This window comes from Bubalus bubalis, chromosome 2 (genome assembly GCF_019923935.1).
Source record: "Bubalus bubalis isolate 160015118507 breed Murrah chromosome 2, NDDB_SH_1, whole genome shotgun sequence".
NCBI classification, from domain to species: domain Eukaryota; kingdom Metazoa; phylum Chordata; class Mammalia; order Artiodactyla; family Bovidae; genus Bubalus; species Bubalus bubalis.
Genome location: NC_059158.1, coordinates 4,935,319 through 4,956,502, shown reverse-complemented (window position 1 = coordinate 4,956,502; position 21,184 = coordinate 4,935,319). Strand labels below are relative to the sequence as shown.

Sequence of the window (21,184 nt, the reverse complement as noted above, 5' to 3'; positions counted from 1 at the left end):
GGTTTTCTTGTTTGGTGTGAAGCTTCATTTTAAGACCTTTGTGGGGTCAGCCACAGTTGAAATTGAAAAAACGCACAGTTCTGATTTGTGCATATCTTAACTTCTTATATTCTGATGCTGCACGTTGGGCATCTCCAGCAAAATCCACATACACGCCAGGAAGCATTAGGGGGTGTTTAGATGGCTAGGCTTGCCCCAAAATGCTAGTCTGTGTTGCTCTGTTTTCAGTAACTATATTTTAGTAGCCATGTTTCCCCTTCCATCCTTGACCCCTTCTATTTTGTCAATCAGAGAATTATTCCCTCCCCTCCCTGCGCCCCTTGACGCCTCCTGTTATGTTCTGTCAGGAGCACGTTGTCTCGTCGCCCAGGCAGCGGCCCGGCTTTGGACCTGTTCGTCTCAGTCTCTGATGATGCCTTTTGTTGTTGTTTAGTCACTCAGTCATGCCTTTTTGCGACCCCATGGACCATAGCCCACCGGGCTCCTCTGTCCACGAGATTTCCCAGGCAAGAATGCTGGAGGGGGTTGCCATTTCCTTCTCCAGGGTTGGACCTGCGTCTCTTGAATTGGCACTCGATTTCTTTGCCACCGAGCCAGGTGATGTCCCCGCTCCCCTCCAAAGGCAGAACTCTTGCTCCATCTGCAGATACCTTCAGAGGCTCGTATGTGTGGAAAATAGAAAAGAGTCCTTCTCTGGGGACAAGTGAACAGGCTGTTATCAACCAAAGTCAGGGTTGTGCTTAAAGTTGGAAACTTGAGCTCTCATTGTAGCTGGATAGTCACGCCTTGTGAAAATTGAATAGCTGACAGGAAATAGCCTGGAAATAAATTTACTGCAGAACAGTGCAGTTTCCACGACAGTTCTAGATTGTTCTTCAAAATGCAGAACATAAAAACGACTGAAGCCGGGAAAGGACAATGAATACCAGGCAGGGGAACCTGGGGAATTCTTACCCCTGAATCCTTGGATCTGTGGGGCTCAGCCTGATATGTTCACCTTGGTTTTGTTTTTCAAGAATAACATGAGAAGCTTTTAAAAATTGAGGATTAAGTGAATATGCCACCTCCTCGAACATCGCTTTTCTTTTTTTTCCCAAGCGTTATCAGAGAGGGGCAGGAGTGAGCTGGCTGCAGCCCGCCAACACCCCGTTTTTATGATTGCTCGCTAAATGAGTTTCTTCTTCGCTCGGAGCAGTTTGAAGTGCTTTAAAATCTATTCCGTCTAATCCTCTGTTACTCTTTCAGCTTGAAGTTCTTCAAGCCTGGCCAAGAAGCTGTGAAGTACCAGGGTCCCCGGGATTTCCAGGCCCTGGAAAAATGGATGCTGCAGACACTGAACGAGGAGCCCCCTGTGAGTGCACACATGGCCACCCCTCTTTCTTCTTGCATTTGCGGGGTAGTAAAGAGGCCAGATTAGCTACCATCTTAAAGCAACTTTTTAGAACTCAGTGATATCATAGGTAAAGATTCACCTTTTTGTTATTGTTGTTGCAGTTTTTAAAAATTCTGATAAAACACACTATAAAATTTACTCTCTTAACTATTTTCCAGTGTACAAGTCAGTGGTATTAAATACATTCATAATGCGGTGCAACCATCCACCCACAGAAATTTCCCATCTTCCCAAGTGGAAACCCGGGCTTCCCAGATGGCTCAGTGGTAAAGAACCCGCCTACCAAGCAGGAGACATGGGTTTGATCCCTGGGTTGAGAAAAATCCCCTGGAGGAGGAAATGGCAACCCACTCCAGTATTCTTGCCTGGAGAATCCCATGGACAGAGGAGCCTGGTGGGCTACAGTCCCTGGGGCTGCAAAAGAGTCAGACAGGACTGAGCGAATGGACAATAAGCAGAAACCTTGTTCCTATTAAACACTAACTCCCCAGCCCCTGGCACTCGTCACCCTATATTCTGTCTCTATGAATTGGAGTACTCTCTAAGTACCTTACTGGGAAAAGATGAAGTTTTAGAAGCTTTTTATTTGAAAATGTTCGAACATGCACGGAAGTAGGGAGAGGAGTCTGATGAGTGGCGGGCAGAGTGCAGTGGGGATGGTCCTGTGTGTCCACCTCCGGCCCAGCAGCGCTGACAGCTTGGTCCTCCGATCTTTCCACCCCTTGTTTGGATGCGGTCAGGGTCGTCAGTAACCATTTCAGAATGCAGCCCACAGAAGCGCACTTACTCCTTTTTAACATACCCTCCACTCCCGTCTCACGCGTCATTCAAATCACGCTAATTCCTCAGCACCAGAGATGGACTCGCGGCCTCCCAGGGGCCAGGCCTCTGCCGGGGCGCCCAGTCCAGCTCAGCCCTCCCCACCTCCACAGCCCACTGCCTTGGGCCGTACCCCCAGTGTGACTCTCCTTTGCTGCTCAGCCCCACGGCCCTGGTGGCGTTGCTGATGACAAAACTTAATACCCTGAACTCCCTGTGTCTTAATGGCCACTACTCCCTGCTCTGAGGATGTAATTGTGGAAACTCTGGTTTCTGAGGCCTGTTTTTTTTTAATTGAAGTGTAGTGACTTACAGTGTTGTGTTACTGAGATGCTTTTTAAAGACATAGTCACGTGTAGCGTTCCTGAGAAAAATCTGTAGTCCTCAGTCCCCCAGTGGACGATAGGCGTCTCCATCTTGTCATGAATCACGATGACCGTGAGCCCTCCACGCAGCGTCCCTCCGTGCGCGCTGCCTTCTGATGAGTGCTGAGGGTCCAGGCCGCAGAGGCCGAGCTGGACCTTGACGGGCGCAGAGGTGGCCAGTGCGCCTGCTGTGCGTTTCTGATGAGGCATGAGTGCGTCTGAGGTCTCTGCACGTAGCTTCCATCTCAGCGCTTGACTCAGTCTGTGGTCTCGCATCAGGTGGGCGTCCCCTGGCCTGGAGCTTGTCTGGGCAGTTGCAGGGGCCTTCTGCTGTCCCCTTCCAGGGTGTCTGTGTGGTCCTTCAGCTCTCCCCTACATTCTTTGTAGAGGTCAGAGCCAATCAGAAACCCAGCTACTTCCCAAGTGCTGCTTTTATCTCACATTTTAAAAAGTCTCGAGGCTTCCCTGGTGGCTCAGTGGTAAAGAACCCACCTCCCAACCCAAGAGACGCAGGTTTGATCTCTGGGTCGGGAAGATCCCCTGGAGAAGGAAATGGCAACCCACCCCACCCCGGTAGTCTTGCCTGGGAAATCCCATGGACAGAGGAGCCTGGCGGGCTACAGTCCACGGGGTTGCAGAGTCGGACACGACTGAGCGCCACCACCCAGAACTGCGTGCTGAGGACCGCTGGCATACAGTGTTGTGTAAGTGTTGACCAGAGCTGTGTCTAATTTTAGGTAACAGGGAAACCACAAACCCCTCAGAGTAAATTTGCATCTTTGTCACGACAAGAAAGCTGGACCAGCAGGTGTAACTTTCACATAGATTTAAACTTAAAGTTGTTTTTTTTTTTTTTGATTGTTTTTTTGGTGTTCTCTGGAGAGGGGAGGAAGCCAGTTTTAAAGGAGAGTTCATAGTCTCCAAAAACATTTAAGTTTTTCACCAAAAAGCCAGTCTTCTGTGATGACTGTATTCAGGTAGCCATCAGCAAGGGTCAGGATGGCAGACCCTCCCGTCATCTCCCCAGCCAACATCCCTTTCGGGGTGGAGCCCAGAGCACAGGCTGGGGACGGTGTGGCCAGGCCGAGGCTCAGCGTTGCCCACCTCAGGGCCTGTCCTGGGGGCATAGCCACATGGACCCCACTCCAGACCTCAGTCACCCCCCTGCCATATTTTGGCGTCTCAGAGCCGTGGGCATCTCAGGTAATTGCTGGAAATGATGATAGGGTGGCTTATACAGAAAAATTCAAGTATTCAGACTTCATATTACAAACCAAAATTCTTCTCCATATGAATTTTGCTTTATATTTTAAGTGAAAGCTTTTTTTAAAAACTTCTATGAAAGTGTTGGTCTCTCAGTCATGTCTAACTCGTTACAACTCCATGGACTGTAGCCCGCCCCTGTCCCTGGAATTCCCCAGGCGAGAATACTGGAGTTGGTTGCCATTTCCTCTCCAGGCGATCTTCCCGACCCAGGGTTTGAACCTGAGTCTCCTGCATTGCAGGCAGATTCTTTGCCATCTGAACCACCAGGAAGCCCTTCTGTATTTATAACTAAAAATAACTTAATATATACATTTTCCTATTTAAACAGGATAAATTTAGGGTTTTCCCTCCTATTTTTATAGTAATACATTAAAGTCAAGGAAAATCTGCCATTTCTTACCTTCTCCAATTTTTATATTTCCATGTTTCCTTCTGTGTTTTTTCCTTAAGTAGTCATCATCACATAGACACGGTTCATTTCATTAATGATCTTTTTATACAGTTGAACATCTTTACAGTGATCATATTTTATCTTCTGGATATGCCAGAATTAACCTTTTTTCTGTCATTGGATATTTAGGTTGTTGAGGTAATTTTTCTCTCATCAGAAACGCTATCTTTGTAAAGGACTTTTTTCCCTACTTTGGAGTGACTTTTTAGAATATCCAAACATAACATTGCAAGGCAAAAAATAAAAAAGCCAGACCACTTTTAGAGCTCCTGTTGAGTAGTGCCGAGCTGCTTTCATTTTTTAAAAATGTCTTTATTCTTGGCTGTGCTGGGTCTTCACTGCTGCGCGGGCTCTTCTCTGGTTGAGGCGCGGGAGTTCGCTCTAGTTTCGGGGCACAGGCTTCTCCCTGCGGGGGCGTCTCTGGTTGCAGAGCGTGGCTCTGGAGCGCACGCTCAGTAGTTGTCTCCCTGCGGGGCGACTCTGGGGAGCATGGCTCTGGAGCACACGCTCAGTAGTTGTGGCTCACGGGCTTAGTTGCTTCTGTGTATGGGGAATCTTCCCAGGCCAGAGATCAAACCCGTGTTTCCTGCATTGGCAGGAGGATTCTTGACCACTGGACCGCCAGGGAAGCCCCAGGTTGCTTTCTTAAGACTCTTAAGCCCACGTTGTCCCCAGCTTGGGGACGGTACCCATTCTGTGATACACTGTGAAGTTCCTGTAACGATCATCTATCTTTACCTGCCATGGAACAAGGACCAAAAACGTGCTCCTTTGGTGCCACAAATGGGTGTTTTACCACCGCAGGCCCTCTGAACATACACACAGCAACACCCAGTCTCCTCTTTCACTTTGTTGGAACTCACTGACTGTGCCTTAGCCATCACTCTCTCAGACACTCTTCTCTGTGGGTCTTAGCACTTAACACAAACGTAGCGTGGAAGTCAAGCCAGCAGCAGAAAGCTTCACATTGCTGCTGTTCAGTCGCTCAGTTGTGTCCAATTCTTTGTGACCCAGTGAACGGCAGCACGCCAGGCTTCCCTGTCCTTCACCAGCTCCCAGAGCTTGCTCAAACTCATGTCGATTGAGTCAGTGATGCCATCCAACCATCTCATTCTCTGTTGTCCTTTTCTCCTCCTTCCTTCAGTCTTTCCCAACATCAGGGTCTTTTCTAATGAGTCAGCTCTTTGCATCAGGTGGCCAAAGTATTGGAGCTTCAGCATCAGTCCTTCCAATGAATATTCAGGACTGATTTCCTTTAGGATTGACTGGTTTGATCTCCTTGCAGTCCAAGGGACTCTCGAGTCTTCTCCAACGCCACAGTTCAGAAGCATCAATTCTTCGGTGCTCAGCCTTTTTTATGGTCCTACTCGCACATCCATACATGACTACTGGAAAAACCATAGTTTTGACTAGACAGATTTTTGTCAGCAAAGTAATGTCTGTGCTTTTTAATATGCTGTCCGGGTTTGTCAAAGCTTTGCTTGCAAAGTGCAAGCGTCTTGTAGTCTCCTGGCTGCGCTTGTCATTCGCAGTGATTTTGGAGCCCAAGAAGGTAGCCTGTCACTGTTTCCCCAACTATTTTCTATGAAGTGATGGGACTGGATGCCATGATCTTAGTTTTTTGAATGTTGAGTTTTAAGCCAGCTTTTTCACTCTCCTCTTTCACCTTCATCAAAAGGCTTTTTAGTTCCTCTTCGCTTTCTGCCATAAGGGTATTGTCATTTGCGTATCTGAGGTTATTGATATTTCTCCTGGCAACCTTGATTTCCAGCTTGTGCTCCATCCAGCCCAGCATTTCTCCTGGTGTACTCTGTATGTGAGTTAAATAAGCAGGGTGACAGTATACAGCCTTGACGTACTCCTTTCCCAATTTGGAACCAGTCCGTTGTTCCACGTCTGGTTCTAACTGTTGCTTCTTGACCTGCATACAGATTTCTCAGGAGGCGGTAAGGTGGTCTGGTAGTCCCATCTCTTTAAGAAGTTCATTGTGATCTACACAAAGGCTTTAGCATCGTCATTGAAGCAGAAGTAGAAAACTTCATGCTGCTTTACAGTTACAACCCTGCCCAGCTTTGAGCTTTCAGCATTTTGAAAGCTTCTAATGACTTGACTTGGATATTCATTTTAATAGAAATACGAACCCCTAGATAAGAACTGAATAATAGACAACCACGTGTCTGAAGGACAGTAATGTCTCAGTGCTCATCTCTTTATCTCTGCTTGCTTTGGCTGGAGACCACAGACGTGCTGGCCTAAAAGAAAATGAGATATCTGGAATGGTGTGGTTTGGTGGTTAGTAATTAGCTGTACACTGGTGTCTGCTCAGGTACTGGAGAAGCGCCTTTTTAAAGCCACTGCTTGTCCCTTCACTGTTTCTGTCCCAGACTCAGTCCTGTGAATTACATTCTTAAAGGTGCAGCCCACGTTTGTCCTGTGGTTTTTCTCTCTGAGGCCTTTCATCCGTCCAGATTTCCCTCTTGTCACCTTTTTTCTTGCATCAGCTCTTCAGAGTTTCACCGTCCTTCCCAGATTTCCTTACTGCTGCTGTGCATAAAGGGTGGCCGGGCCCGCCTGGTGCTGGCTTTGTGCCCTGTGCCCCTTGGTGCCACTCGCTGCTGTGTTCTGCCAGCCATCTCAGGCCTCCTTTCCATGAACCCAACAGGGTGCTGGTTTGGGGCAGCCCATCCTTCAGTTTGCTCTATTGGGTTGGGTTTGAGGGCAGCAAAGGACAGGTTTGGGAGCGGGGGCTGGTTGTCACCTGGTTGCCCTGGAGCATCAGTCCTACAGCACTTGCCAAGGGGCCTCTTGCCCTGATTAAGTTGCTTCCTGCCCGGGGCGCCCCTCGACATAGCAGCATCCCCTGGAGGCTGGAGTCGGGCAGCGGCACAAGGTTCCAGGCAGAAGCCGTGATCGCTCCATGGTGCCTCGACACACATCCGCGGTGACTCTTGTTCCGTCTCCCCCATCAGACTCCAGAGCCCGCAGTGGAGCCGCCCCGCACTCCGGAGCTCAAGCAGGGCCTGTATGAGCTCTCTGCCGGCAACTTTGAGCTGCACGTGGCGCAAGGTAGGCGGGCGAGCGGGCGGGCCTGCCTGACTAGGGGCGGGGCTGCAACCCTGGGGGCGGGGCCTGCCTGGGGTGCTACCTCCCAGGTGGCCAGGGCTTCTCCTCTCCCAGCTCGAGGGCTCGGGGGCCACTGCATGGGTGGTGTTTGTCCAGGGTTTCTCTCGTGCAGCCCCGCCGACACCTGTGTCTAGCGCTCTTTCTCTTGGAGATGACACTTCTCCATCCGATGGAGAGGCCGGTTCTGGTGCCAGGCTGAAGCCTCGGGTGTGCGAAGCACACACGTCAGCACTGGGTGTTCTCACCTAATCTGTGCACGGGCTGGACTCGCACCCTTGGATGATGACATGTTTCTTTCTTAGTCTTAATCATGTGCTTACTGACCTGAGGCAGAAACAAAGGTTTCTCGTACCTGTTTAAAGCAGAATTTAGTTGGGACTGTTATAACACACAAATCAGGATACGTGTTCTTCACCCTTAAACTACTTTTTTGATACCACATCTTAGTCTCCTGGGACTTCCCTGATGGCTCAGATGGTAAAGCATCTGCATACAATGCGAGAGGCCCGGGTTCAATCCCTGAGTCGGGAAGATCTCCTGGAGAAGGAAATGGCAACCCACTCCAGTATTCTTGCCAGGAAAATTCCATAGACAGAGGAGCCTGGTAGGCTACAGTCTATGGGGTCACAAACAGTTGGACACGACTGAGCGACTTCAATTTCATTTTCACTTTCTTAGTCTCCTAAATGTCAGAGTGACCCGAGTACAGTTTCTTAATAACGTATGTAAGACCTCCCTTCACACGCTCAGAAGCGTTGGGCTCAACAGTGAAGGGCTTGAACATGAATCCAGCCGCCAGGTTGACCTCTCTTCTCAGATGCTGCCCTGGGGAGAGATCCTCCGTGTGACTGAGGCAGGACCGTTCTGAAAAGGGGCTTAAAATTGTGTCTGACCTTATGGGTCCTGCCTGCTGGGAGTGAAAGCCCACCCCCTCCAAGGCTGGAATCACTTGTGATGCCTGCAGCCACGTTCGATTTTTAATTAAAGGTCATTATTGGTACTGATACTCTGGGAGTGGACCTTCAGGGTTTCTGTTCTCTGGGAGTCACTTTGAGGCATGCTGGGACTCCCCTCAGGACGTGTTACCAAAACCACCGAAAGCCCAACCCGACCCCCTGAGCGGGTCACCTGCCGAGGGGCCGAGTCTGCGGGTCTGCTGGGAAAGCGGTGCCCCACCAGCCCTGACCCCGCTCCTCTTGAGGCGCTGGGAAGTCCTGGACGGGCTATCTCCATCTCACAGCTCAGGGCGGTGACGGGCCTGTCTGGGGAGACATGGTTCCAGCCTTGCAGACCAGCTGCTAACATATATATATATTTTTTTGTTTTTGTTTTACTTTAAAGAACTGAGGTATAGTTGATACGAAACATTGACTGTCGAAGCAAGGTTTCCCCCAGGTCCCTCCGATGCCTCACTGCTACGCTGACCAGGTGCCCCTGGGCGTCGCCACGGCGAGCCTGACTTGGAGCCTGGGTCCCCGTCAGGGCTGCTAGTTGCTTCTCTCCCTCCCTGCAGCCTGACGTGGTCTGCTCACAGCCTGACACCTTTCTTTGCCCTAGGCTGGTCGAGGTCGAAGAGCCAAGATAAAAGTCTTCAGTGTCTCAGTCATGATGTGGTTTACTTCCTAGCCAAGAGAGTGATACTTGAGTTTTTGGGTTTTTTTTTTTTTATCTTCTATTTTATCATGAAATAAAAGCTGGATACAGAAAGCAGTGTAGGGGCAGTGAATGGTCGTAAAGCACTCACCCTGTAGCCACTGTCCAGCTCACGTCCCCGCTCCTCTCCCACCCGCTTCCTTCTGTCCCCCGAAGAGCCCTGCCTGACCGTGCGGAAACCACCACTTACTTTCCTCTCCGGTTCGTCACTCGAGTGTGCCCTCCAGCACAGTAGTTGAGGCTGGTTGCTCTCCTTTTTTAAATATCTCTCTCCTAAGTCTCTTTCAGTCTCTCTGTTCCCTCAGCATCTCTTTCTCCCTTGCCTTCTGTTTGCCAAGCACACAGACCTGCACATTTCCCGCAGTGGGGACTCGTCGTATTCCCAGGGTGTGGAATACAGCCTCCCTGTCTCCAGGCCCTCATGTCTCTATTCCATGTGAGCTGGCAGTTGGCTCTAGGGCTGTTTTCGCTCTGTGTTTGATGTTTTGAGGGGTGTGAGCGTGGCTGCATGGCTGGGCAGTCTCTCTCTGATGTCAGCAGCCTCGCCCATCACCGCACAGAATCCGTAATTCACCCGAGATGCCAGCCAGCAGCACTGCTGAAGTGACAGCGTCCCTTCATTTTTTCCAGCGAGAGGTAACTGGCCCTCGTTTATCACTCCGTTATCCGGAGTGCAGTTCATCTCAGGAAAGACAGGCTGTAAAGTGCCCGCTTCTTCCCCTTTTTTGCCAGTTTTCCAAATAATGAGTTGGTTCCCTGGTGTCCTTCAAAGGTGACAAATTCCTTTCTAAGAATTGCCACGAACTCAGGGATAGAGACATATTTGATGGGGAGTCACTTCTTACCGGCTGAAGGGTTCATCCTGAGCTGAGCTCTGCAGGAAGACGGAGCTGAGATGCGCCCGTTCTGTCCGTGTGGGTGGCTGTGAATCACTCTCTCCCCCTCCCTGCCTTCTCCCCTCGAAGGAGACCACTTCATCAAGTTCTTCGCCCCGTGGTGTGGTCACTGCAAAGCTCTGGCTCCGACCTGGGAGCAGCTGGCTCTGGGCCTTGAACATTCCGAAACTGTCAAGATTGGCAAGGTGAGTGAGCACCCTGTTGAACTGGAAATAGACCATCTTTGGCTGGATTAATTAGCCTAGTAGCCCATTATTAATTCTGTGCGTGTAGTCGCAAACTTGATTTATTAATTCCATTTAGCGCGCCACTTGATAATTCATTTCACTTTCACAGATGGCAATCTGGTTTCGAGAGTGCTGACTTTTCCACATTCTAGAGATTAAAATTAGGGCTTTGGCTCCTTGGTTGATTTTGAAGCCATGGCCTGTTCTGGACTGGCAGCCCAGAGGCCTTTCTGCCAAAACCTGGGACAGAGCCGTAGAGAACATTCACTGGACGCCCTCAGAGACCAGCCACACTGGGTCTCGGCCAGGATCTGGTTCCTAAAGGACCTCGGCTGCATGCCCACATAGGGTACAAAAGACCCACCTGAAGTGAGCCCCACCTGCTCACCCTGCTGCCTGGAATCCTTTCCTACTTCACGTGGGGAAGCCAGAAGTGGTGCCTAACCACTGGGTTTTCTAGAAATATCTAGGGTAGCTTCTGGATCTTCAAGCACTTGTAATCTCATCCATCCCCCAGCACCCACCAGACACCCCTGCCTGCATCGCTTTTTATCAAAACCTCCTCCTCTGCTTTGCTGGGGACTGATTCATATACAGACTCGGCGCCATGTGTCCAGTAGTTAATAAGAGAATCTGCCAGCAGCCCAGCACAGGGAGATGCCAAAAGCACAAGCCTGGGGTTCAGACAGACGTGGCCAGCCACCTCAAGCAGTTCTGCACCCCCGTCTCCCGCTCTGCAAAACCAGACGAGATGTGACTGAAGTGGGTGACAGCGAAGCGCTGAGCGCGACCTGGGCTCGGAACAGAGGCCTCGGAGCAAAGACCTGGGCTCAGAGCAGAGGCCTCGGAGCAAAGACCTGGGCTCGGAGCAGAGGCGTCGGAGCAAAGACCTGGGCTCAGAGCAGAGGCCTCGGAGCAAAGACCTGGGCTCGGAGCAGAGGCGTCGGAGCAAAGACCTGGGCTCGGAGCAGAGGCCTCGGAGCAGAGGCCTCGGAGCAAAGGCCTGGGCTCGGAGCAGAGGCCTCGGAGCAGAGACCTGGGCTCGGAGCAGAGGCCTCGGAGCAATGACCTGGGCTCGGAGCAGAGGCCTCGGAGCAAAGACCTGGGCTCGGAGCAGAGGCCTCGGAGCAAAGACCTGGGCTCGGAGCAGAGGCCTCGGAGCAAAGGCCTGGGCTCGGAGCAGAGGCCTCGGAGCAAAGGCCTGGGCTCGGAGCAGAGGCCTCGGAGCAAAGGCCTGGGCTCGGAGCAGAGGCCTCGGAGCAAAGACCTGGGCTCGGAGCAGAGGCCTCGGAGCAAAGGCCTTGGAAGTGAGAGTCGTTAAAGGAACTTTTGACTGTTGCCTGTTAAAGACTTAGAGTTGTTTTTTTTTTTTTCAGTTTTGTCTTTTTATTATAGTGCAAATACTCCTATTTAAAACTGATGACTTTTTTCCACTTTATCTTAAAACTCTGTAAGCTTGAACCTGAGAAGACATTTTTCCCATCCGAGTACTAACCTGGCCCTACCTTGCTTAGCTTTCGAGATCAGATGAGATAGAGCATGTTGAGGGTGGTCTGGCTGTAGACCTGAGAAGACGTTTCTCAGCTCACCTTGTGACTGGCTGGGGGCGGTCTCTGTCCCTAGCAGCAGGCCATCCCCTCTCCAGCTGTCAGGGTAGGGTCCCTTTTTCCACCTGTTAACCTGCTCAGGGTAAATGATCGCTTCCTAAAAGCTGGTGTTTTTAAATGAGTGAAAATGAATCACGTCTCTGAAGTACATCTTGTTCCCCTGCCCCCTCCTCTCAGGGGCAGCTGAGCAGTTCTTGGGAAAGGTCTCTCCAGAATCTGCAGACACTACAGAGACTCTGCCCATGGGGGACTTGAGTAGTTTTCTTTCTGAAAAAAGTGCTGAGTGTCCGACAGACAGTTGGTAGCTGGTCAGGAAGGCCCTCGGAGAAACTGACTGGGTGTGCGGTCTCTCTCTCCAGGTGGACTGCACGCAGCACTATGAACTCTGCTCAGGAAACCAGGTCCGAGGTTATCCTACGCTCCTCTGGTTCCGAGATGGCAAAAAGGTACGTCTTCAGGTCTCCGTGTGGAGATAGGAGGTGTGTCTTTGCCCCAGCTGAGCCGTCACGTGGGTTAACAGGGCACGGCAACCCACTCCAGTGTTCTAGCCTGGAGAATCCCCATGGACAGAGCAGCCTGGCGGGCTGCAGTCCATGCAACCGCAAAGAGTCGGACACGACTGAGCGACTGAGCTCAGCACAGCTTGCCAGCACAAGTGGTTTGGGCTCTGATGTAAAGGGACACATGTCACAGGACGAGAGGTTCTTGGTCTTCCCTGGTGAGATCTGGTGGTTGAGAGGAACCGTCAGCTGTTGACACACAGCGTTGCAGGCTCAGGTTATCTTTAGAACAAGCTGATCTATGGTCCTGCTCCACTGCTCTGGCCCTGGCCTTTGAGGGGGTCAGTGTCTGCTCCATCCCTGGCCGATGGACTGCGCCCAGACCTGGTGACCCTTGGTTCCCCAGAAGAAAGGCCCTGTCAAACTCTCTGCTCAGAGCAGATCATTTATGCTTTGCCTTGACATTCGAGCAGCGGACACCACTGGCCAGGACCCCCAGAGGGAGCCGCCCGAAGGCAGGGGTCCCGGGCAGGCAGGGGAGGGCCCACAGCGCTGACGTGTGCCTGTGCCCCAACAGGTGGACCAGTACAAGGGAAAGCGGGATCTGGACTCGCTGAGGGAATACGTGGAGTCGCAGCTGCAGAGCGCGGGGCATGCCGCCCCGGAGCCCGCCCAGCCCTCGGAGGCCCCAACGCTGGCCACCGAGCCCGCAGCCGACCAGGTGGGTGCCAACCAGGGACGGTGTGGGAATGGCCCACACTCCACGTTTTCAACACGACCTCATTGCCTGCTTTTACGTGCTTATAGGGGTTTCTCTTTAAAAACCTTGAAGCAGGTGTGAGACAAGGATCCTGAAAGTATGTGTCCACGTTTCTGGAGCGTTCTTCCCTTGGGTTAGTCATTGCTGCCCTTGTTTCAGCGAACAGCTGAGGGGCGAGTGGGTATTTGCTGGAGGGGCTGCGCCGGCAGGAGGACAGGGCGAGGAGGACAAGGGCGCCGTGTGGGGCGGAGAGGAGGTGGTCACTGCACCGAGGAAGGTCTTGTCAGCCCGCCAAGGGTCTTAGGTCTGTAGGAAACCAGTGGCGGGCTTGGAACAGACGGGGACTTGACGGAAGCTGCCCGGCTACAGCCCACGTGCAAGAGATGGGAAAGGGTTGTATTGAGATGGGCGGTGTCAGGCCCCCACGGCTGAGGGGAGTCCAGCTCCACCAGCGCATTGGGGTGGTGGAGAGCTTGGCCAGGGACGCCGGGTGGGCACTGGGGTGTCCGGGGGACAGTGCACCGAGCTCAGGGTGGGAGGAGGAGGGAAGCGGTTTTCAGGGCTGGGCTGGGGGTGTGGACGCAGCGACAGGTCAGTGTGTGCGTCTGAAGCTGCAGCCAATGTCTGTCTCCCCAGATGAGTTGGGTGCCAGGGGTGGGAATGAGACTACTCGGGGAATCACAACTGTGTTTGCTCAGCTAGGAACTGTAAGGCGTGGTTGTCAGTTTAGTTCCTAAGTGGAATCCTCGTGTTGCTGATTCAGTCCACATGGCCTGTGGGGTTCTTCCCCCGGACGGGGCGCCTTGGTCCTGTCGGGGACGCCCTCCCTGCCCCACAGTGACCCTCTAGCCTCAGTGTTCACAGGGTGGTCATGACTGGCTGGAGCCACCACGCCCCGAGGCCAGGCATCCATGCTTGGAAAAGCCAGTGGCCGCCTACCCCCTCCACCCCGTGTGGGGCCGCGGTGGGCCTCCCCTGCCCTCAGCGGGAACCTCGGCGCCTGGGGACTGCGTGGATGTTGGTTAAACATTGACGTTTTGTTTTCAGAAGTAAACAAATGATTTTGTAGTTATGGACCCCGTGTCGGGGAGTGTGTTGCAGTGGTTGTAAAGGTCATCCCAGATCCAGTCTAATTATATACTTGGATGTTTTCATCAAGCCCAGACGGTTTCTATTTATACTCACCTTTTCCACCATTAAGTGGATCTTTCGGGGAGTGTGGTCACCTCTCCGGACAGAAAGGTGGCAGGGTCCAGACGGCCTCCCGGGCACTGAACCGGGACCTGGCGCCGGACTCGAGGGGGCGGCCGGGGGACTGCAGTCACGTGACACAGTGCCGTGCCCTTGCTCCCACGCGAGGATGGCACGTCCACTTTTGGAGGACCAGATACAGTTCTCTAAAGAACCATCCTGATGGAAGCGCTTCAGAGCAGACTGGCTTGCTGCCCCTTTGCCCTGAATTCTCCAGAGTTCAGATTGAACAGTTTTCACATTGACTTTGAATTTTAAGATGGAAAGCAGCCTGTTTATCTGTAAAACACATCAGTGCCTATGCTTTTCTAGGGTCTTTAGAGAAGAAAATCTCTTTACGAATCCACAGATGAGAGCAGTAGAACCAGCGAGAACAGCAGTGTGTGTGCAGACTTCAGGGAGGCTGGCGGTTTGGACTTGGGTCAGTGTTTGGGGCTCCAGACCCGGGCATGGCCCACCCGTCCGCACGGCATCTCCTGGGCTCCGGACCGTGGGCCCTGTGATTAGTTGCTGATGTTTTGTGAACAGCGAGTCGTGTGGGGGGGTGTGTGTAGCCTTGGAGCACACGTTGCAGCATTTTAAAGATGTCTGACTGGCATATCTGGGATCCCGAAACTTGACCCACACTGTCGTATCTGCTGTGTTTGAGTTGTGGCTGAATTTCCCTCCCCTCAGGGCACCGTGTTGGCATTGACAGAGAGGAACTTCGATGACGCCATCGCAGAAGGCATAACCTTCATCAAGTTTTATGCTCCATGGTAAGTGGCTGTTGGATCAGAAGCTGCTCTGTCATCATGCCCTCAAGGTACACCCTGATTCCCCACTCGTGTGCCGAGCCTCGAGACTCAGTGTTGGGCACATACCACGCTCACACACAGTCATGCTCTCCAGGAAAAGAAGTGTTACCGCTCAGCTCCTGCATTCAGGTAGGCAGAAGTTTGGAGGAGGTTCAAGCTCAGTCTGCTTTGGAGAAAACACTGAAACAAGATTGGTACCACGGCCAGCGTCACGTTGAAGTCGTGGGGGATCTGGGTGCGCTTCCACACGGATGGCCGTTTGGGTTCAGCACCGTGAACTTCCTGATGTAGCTTTGCCAATCCGTCTCGGGATGTTAGAGGGGAACTGACTGGAGCTCCGGTTGCCGCTGGAGCCGTGCAGCATGTCAGTCAGCTGCCCTGCCCATCCCGTGGCCTTTGTGGACCGGAGCAGGGGTGGGGGCTGCTCCAGACCAAGGCACCGGAGGCGGCGGGAACACAGCGGGTTCCGGGCTGTGCCTCGCACCTGTGACCCTGGAAGCCCCTTGAGTTCTCTGGAACCCAGTTTCCTCAGCTGTGAAATGGGAGGAGAGCTTTGTCTTGAAACAGCCCATTTGGGAAAAACGTGGAGGAGAATGTAGGCTCCTGTTTCTAAACGTGAGCAAGTAAGGTCGCCACGGGCCATTTCTGGTCCTCGGTTTGTTTCGTCCCAAGTGCTCATGAGTAACAGCCACACAGCTAAGGAGCCTGTGACTTGGAGTTGCCCAGTTCTTCTTAAAGAATAGAAACACGAGGAAATGATGCCTTTAAAACTGTTAGGTGTTTTCAGTGTTTTCTGTCAACCTAAAGCTGTGTGGACCAAGTAAGCGGGGGGAGCAGCTCATAGAGGGGAAGGTGGGCTGGAAGGAGACTCAGTGCCTCGAGGAAGCTTCGAATTCTCTTGAACATTTGGGACCATAAGAAATCTATCCTACTTCTGATATTCAAGTGATTTTTTTAAAAAGGGTCTCGTTTCCTGTTCACCTCCTGCTCATGGTACACTTATAAACAAGGGAGCCCGCAGTTTACCACAGAGAAGGTTTCCCAGCTCAGTATCGTTCTCAGACCGTGTTGCCTCTGTCCAGTTACCTGAACATTTGGATTCAGGGATGGGGGTGGCGGAGGAGGAAGGCTGACGTTTATAAACTCAGGCCCAGGAGGCCATCTGGGCAGCGGCGAGTGGGTGCGTGGATCCAACGCCTCAGCGGCTCCGTCATGTTCTGTCCCCAGGTGCGGGCACTGCAAGGACCTGGCCCCGACCTGGGAGGACCTCTCCAAGAAGGAATTCCCCGGCCTGGCGGAGGTCACCATCGCCGAGGTGGACTGCACTGCTGAACGGAACCTCTGCAGCAAGTACTCGGTGGGTCCGCGTGGCTGGAGCCTCCTGGGGACAGAACGGGGGGTGGGGGGTTCCCAGGGGGACTGTGATGGGGTGGCGTGGCCCCATCCGAGGTCACTCACGCTGCCCTCCTCCTCTCAACAAAGTGTTCGTGTCCTTTTGAGCGTCTTGAGGTTTTTTCCTTTCTCATTTGAAAAGCAAAAAGAGCTGCTCCCCCAAAAGAAAGGTTTTTCTCTGTGAGTGCACATGATTCCGTGGTGGTGGGTAGGGAGTGAGGCTTCCCCACCTGGCGGGAGGCTGGCGGTAGCTGAGACTTAGAGCTGGAGGGCAAGACCCCACCTGCAGGACCGTTCTTGTTGGCCGAACAGCTGGCACGTCGCCTTCCTTGTAAACACCTGAGGAGCTTGCTTTTCAGACACGAGGCGGCGCTCCATAGAGGAAGTGTTTGATCCCACACTTCCCCGCTGGGAGGGCTGCACCAGCAGCCTAGGCGCGTGGCTTGGCTTCTTCATGCAGCTGTTGCCTTCTTTCCAAGCTATTAGCACCATTAAATAGCCTAGAACACTTGCAATTTCTGTTTTTCAACTTGTGGTGTTCTCTTAAAACACTTCTGAGGCCTCTGGAGTTTATTAGAAGAGATAATACCACAAACGTCATCTGCTTACTAGAACACGGTGTGTCTGTGTTTTCAAGAGAAAAGCGGTGAGCCACAGTGGACAGGCATGTGCCCATGAGGCTCTCGCTTCTCAGTGTGGCCTCGGGGCACCTGCACGTCACCCGGGAGCCTGTCAGGAGTGCAGCCTCTCAGGCCGGCACCAGCTCCCCAGGGCTGCTGTGAAAATACAAGACGCACTTCAGCGTGAAGTGCCTCCTCAATGCTAATCTTGAAAGTGTTTCGTTTGGGTTTGAAAAGTGAAATAGAGCCCCAAGGCTCTGCTTTCTGCAGCCTCGGGTAGTTTGCTGAGGGTCTTGCGCTCTGAAAATCTAGCTGTAGACTTCCTTGGGCTCAAGGATCTTTTCTGATTTTACTCTGTGCATGAATCAGGCTCTTTTTTAAGCTTTTCTTTTCTTTTTTTAAGGTACGAGGCTATCCCACACTGCTGCTTTTCCGTGGAGGAGAAAAGGTCGGCGAGCACAGCGGGAGTCGCGACCTGGATTCCTTGCACCGCTTCGTCCTGCGTCAGGCGAAGGACGAGCTGTGAGCCCGGCGGGGCGCCGTCCCTCAGCCGCTCCCCGCTTCCCCGCAGCGGTGACTCAGAGATCCGAATGTACTAAACTCGTGCTGTCTTCTCCGTGTGTGTTTTTAAGCCAACACACCCTACAGATTCTTAAGTTTCTCTAAGTAAATGTGTAACTCACGATCCCTTTGCAAACTAAATATTTTCGGTGGCGACCTACCATCCATTCCCCCCTTTAACTTGCTCTTGGTGAAATCGAAATGGTTTCCTTTGAGACTAAAACAGAGTCGAGGAAAACCCAACTGCCAGACTACTTTTGGCTCCCGAGTGAGTCTGGTGACAGCGTCATCCAAAGCGTTGTTTTCAAAGGGCCCGCGAGTCCTAGCCAGTTGGCCTTGCCTTGTGGCCCTGTTGAGTTGCTTTGATCACATGACTTGTTCATACGTGGCTGGTCCATAGCTTGGAGCAGATTTAACACACAAACCCCCGATGCCTGTGGAAGAGCCACTTGTCCAGCCCCTCCTGGACCTCCTGTCTCTGCAGGTGCCTCTCACGGAGGGTGGTGAGCCGCCGTGAAAGCCGTGGTACCCCTGACACGTGCCTGAGGAAGATAGTGCCGCTGCCATGGCCTTGTGTGGGTGTCGACACTCAACCGATTGCTTATTACTGTTCAAGGAATACGTCTGTCTCTCCTGCAAGATTTCATTTGGGAATGTGAAGCCAGAGTCCCTGTGAACGTCAGGATTCGATGTCTCTCGTGGAAACTGTGGACGTGGGAAGTGCCACACAGTTCGTCGTGACCCTTCTAAGAACTCCTAGGAAGGTTCTGATTGTCTCTGCCTCCCAGGAGGGGGCAGGAGGGCTGCACGAACTCTCCCAGGTCGGGTGTCGGGGACCGGGGACACCCCACGGCCCCGCAGCAGGTGGCGTCAGACGCCCTGTGTTTGGTCTGCCTTCTGGGAGGCCGCCCGTCTCCTATGTGCAGAGGGGATTGATTCGACCTCCAGACCAAGGCAGGCAGGGTTGCAGTCAGCCACGTCCCTGGTGTCCTGATTCACGCCATCCTGGGTATAAAGCCCTTTTACCGACGCCCTTGGAAATCAGCCGCCGTAGGCCTAGGCTCCCTTAAGGTATATAACCTGTACGTCCTTCAGCATCAGTTAGCCCTCGTGATAACACCCTTCACCCCACCACCCTTGCTCAGGCGACGTGGCCGCTTAGTGAGAAACGAGACCCCGTCCACTGTCTGCAGCAGACGAAACAGCAGGATCCCGGCCAGCCTCTGCCTTAAAGGAGATCTTTATTAATCATGTATGGTTCACAGATGTTCTTTTAAAAAAAAAAAACAACCCAACTTTCTAGAGAAGCACAATCCTCATGAGTGGCTTCAGCTTTGCATTGAGTCTTGTTTTAAAAGAAAATCAAAGTGGTACAATTTGTTTACACTATGATACTTTCTAAATAAACTCTTTTTAAAAAAAAAAAAAAAGTCTGGTCTTTCCTTAAATGTTACAGCAAAACAGATATAAAATAGACAATAAATTATAGTTTCTATTTACAAAAAAGCTGTAAGTGCAGATATAGATCATAAATGTATTTAATCAGTTTAGTATGAAATTGGTTTCCTAGTACATGATCGTGAAAAAGACATCTTAAATCTGAGTCTCATTTTCAACAGGAGAAAACCATGATTTCGGTTCCCAACCCACACGCCTGTCCTAACCCCTTCCTCAGTCTAGATGACTTAGGAAGTCCTCAGCCCATCACTTCTACTGGTCTAAACCCTTGACGCAGGACGCTGTCCCGTCAAAGAATTGCGTTACCAACACAGGAGAAGTGGCAGTCCTAACGTAAGTGAGCTTTTCAGAGAGCCATCCCCCACGGGAAGGGGTGCAGACGAGTCGCTCGGGTAAACGATGGCTTTAAAAAGGCTTCTCTTCTGTGGAGCCTCCCCCCTCAAAGAGGGGGTCACACTCTCTCTGCTTTTGGTCCTAGCACAGAAAACAGCAAATGCCGGGGCGAGGAGAGGGGTAAAGGATGTAGTTTAACTAAAATAAGTGTATCTTCTCTCAGCCAACAAAATGCCCACATGACAGCAAGACAGAGACAAAAGGCACTTACTTGCCGGCCGCCCAGCTGAGACCCACGTTCCCAGGGCAAGATCGGAACAGAGGTGTATCCGACCCTTCCCGTGATCTGCAAACTCTGCCTTTGAGAAACTACTGAACCCACTGATATTTGAGCCAAAGAAGACTTTTACTTCAAGATTATTTTCCCTATTTACTCTCTAAAACCACAAGGAGCTTGGATCTAAAGCAGTAACTGATTTTGGTGGGTTTGGGGAGGGTGCAGAGGGGAACCCTTCCAAGTTAACATTTCTGCAGTCCCCCGACTTCAGACGCTCAAGTGCTGCTTCCTAGAGCCCAATGGCTACTCACAACACTCACGGTGTGAGCAAGGGGCGGACGGGGTCCCTTCAGGTCTGCGTCCGGCGGAAAGGCCAACACCAGCCAAAGGTGGCCTCGGGGTCTCCTCCTGTGTCCCGGGGGCCTCTGTGGGCTTAAGGCGGATGTGATCCAGGAGTCCAGGCAGTGTGTGCACAGCGTCCCCAGCCACTCCACTCACCCCAAGTCAGTGGCACCCACACGCTCGTACGACCATGTTCCGGTATTTCTTCAGGATGACATTGGAGTTGTCGTCGAAGTAGAGCACCGAGATGGCGTTCAGTTTCGTGGGCGCGCAGCACGGTTTGGGGACGTATTCGGGGTTCATGAGGTGAACCTGTTCCAGAGACGAGAGGAGGGGGCGGCGTTAGGGATGGCCCCCAGTCCTGGCTGACCCCCCGCCGCCGTGGTGTGAAGCCGGCCGGCACTCACCAGGGTCTGCACGATGGCGTGGTTGGTAGCGTTCATGTGCGCGTTGAGAGGGAATGAGCACTCTCCGTCACAGTAGTTGGCGGCGTAGCCCTTGGGGGCAATGATCCAGTCCTTAAGTGAACGCAAAAAGGAAGCGACAAGGGGTCAGCACACATGCCCCGCACCCCCTGGGTGCTGAGGAACCCCGTGAGAAGGCCTAGCTCACGTGGGGCAGCTAAGGAGACAGACACGGGGTCAAGGATGCATGAGGGGCAGAGGGAGGTGCAGACCTGCTCAGTCTGACTCTGGAGCCCTGGTTCCCACCACTGGGCCCACAGGAGGCCAGCAGGTGGTTGGCTCCAGGAACCTGGACCAGAGGTGCCTCCTGGAGTCCAGGGTTCCCCTGTCTCCATAAGGCCACCTACACATGGGAACCATCTCCAGTCACGTGGCACCTAGAATTTGCCTGAGCAGCGGCTTCAGGAAAGAGGCAGCACACGGGTGCCCTTCCAGTCTGGGTGAGCTGATAACTGTCAGATCAGTTTTTGCAGCCCTTTCTCGAAACCCAGTGCACACTGTTGAAATGCCCAAAGCAATGCAGGCCCTGGGGACCGAGAGAGAATGAGGGGAGAACTCTGGGCTGGCTGTGGATCTGCAGGGACTCGGAGGCCGTGCACCTGGGGGCCCCTGGAGAGGTGCGGGGGCGG

At 52.5% G+C, this 21,184-nt stretch overlaps 2 protein-coding genes across 5 annotated transcripts in view; one reads left to right on the top strand and one right to left on the bottom strand.

The window, feature by feature from the left end:
- Positions 1–19,111, top strand: part of TXNDC5 (thioredoxin domain containing 5) — a 28,917-nt gene extending 9,806 nt beyond the window's left edge. For 2 of the 3 annotated variants that reach the window (XM_044926820.2, XM_025265546.3), the window contains exons 3-10: positions 1,246–1,351; positions 7,264–7,360; positions 10,036–10,151; positions 12,160–12,246; positions 12,878–13,021; positions 14,987–15,069; positions 16,336–16,465; positions 17,524–19,111. In XM_044926820.2, the coding sequence (XP_044782755.1) occupies positions 1,246–1,351; positions 7,264–7,360; positions 10,036–10,151; positions 12,160–12,246; positions 12,878–13,021; positions 14,987–15,069; positions 16,336–16,465; positions 17,524–17,646 (886 nt within the window). In that variant the 3' untranslated portion in view covers positions 17,647–19,111. The remainder of the gene's footprint in view (positions 1–1,245; positions 1,352–7,263; positions 7,361–10,035; positions 10,152–12,159; positions 12,247–12,877; positions 13,022–14,986; positions 15,070–16,335; positions 16,466–17,523) is intronic. The other variant, XR_006543825.2, reaches the window with a different exon arrangement.
- BMP6 (bone morphogenetic protein 6) overlaps positions 18,906–21,184 on the bottom strand; it is a 149,304-nt gene continuing 147,025 nt past the window's right edge. The window contains exons 6-7 of one of the 2 annotated variants that reach the window (XM_025295315.3): positions 20,499–20,609; positions 18,906–20,403 (exon numbers count right to left, since the gene is read on the bottom strand). In XM_025295315.3, coding sequence (XP_025151100.2) covers positions 20,254–20,403; positions 20,499–20,609 — 261 coding nt within the window. In that variant the 3' untranslated portion in view covers positions 18,906–20,253. 2 annotated transcript variants of the gene reach the window in all.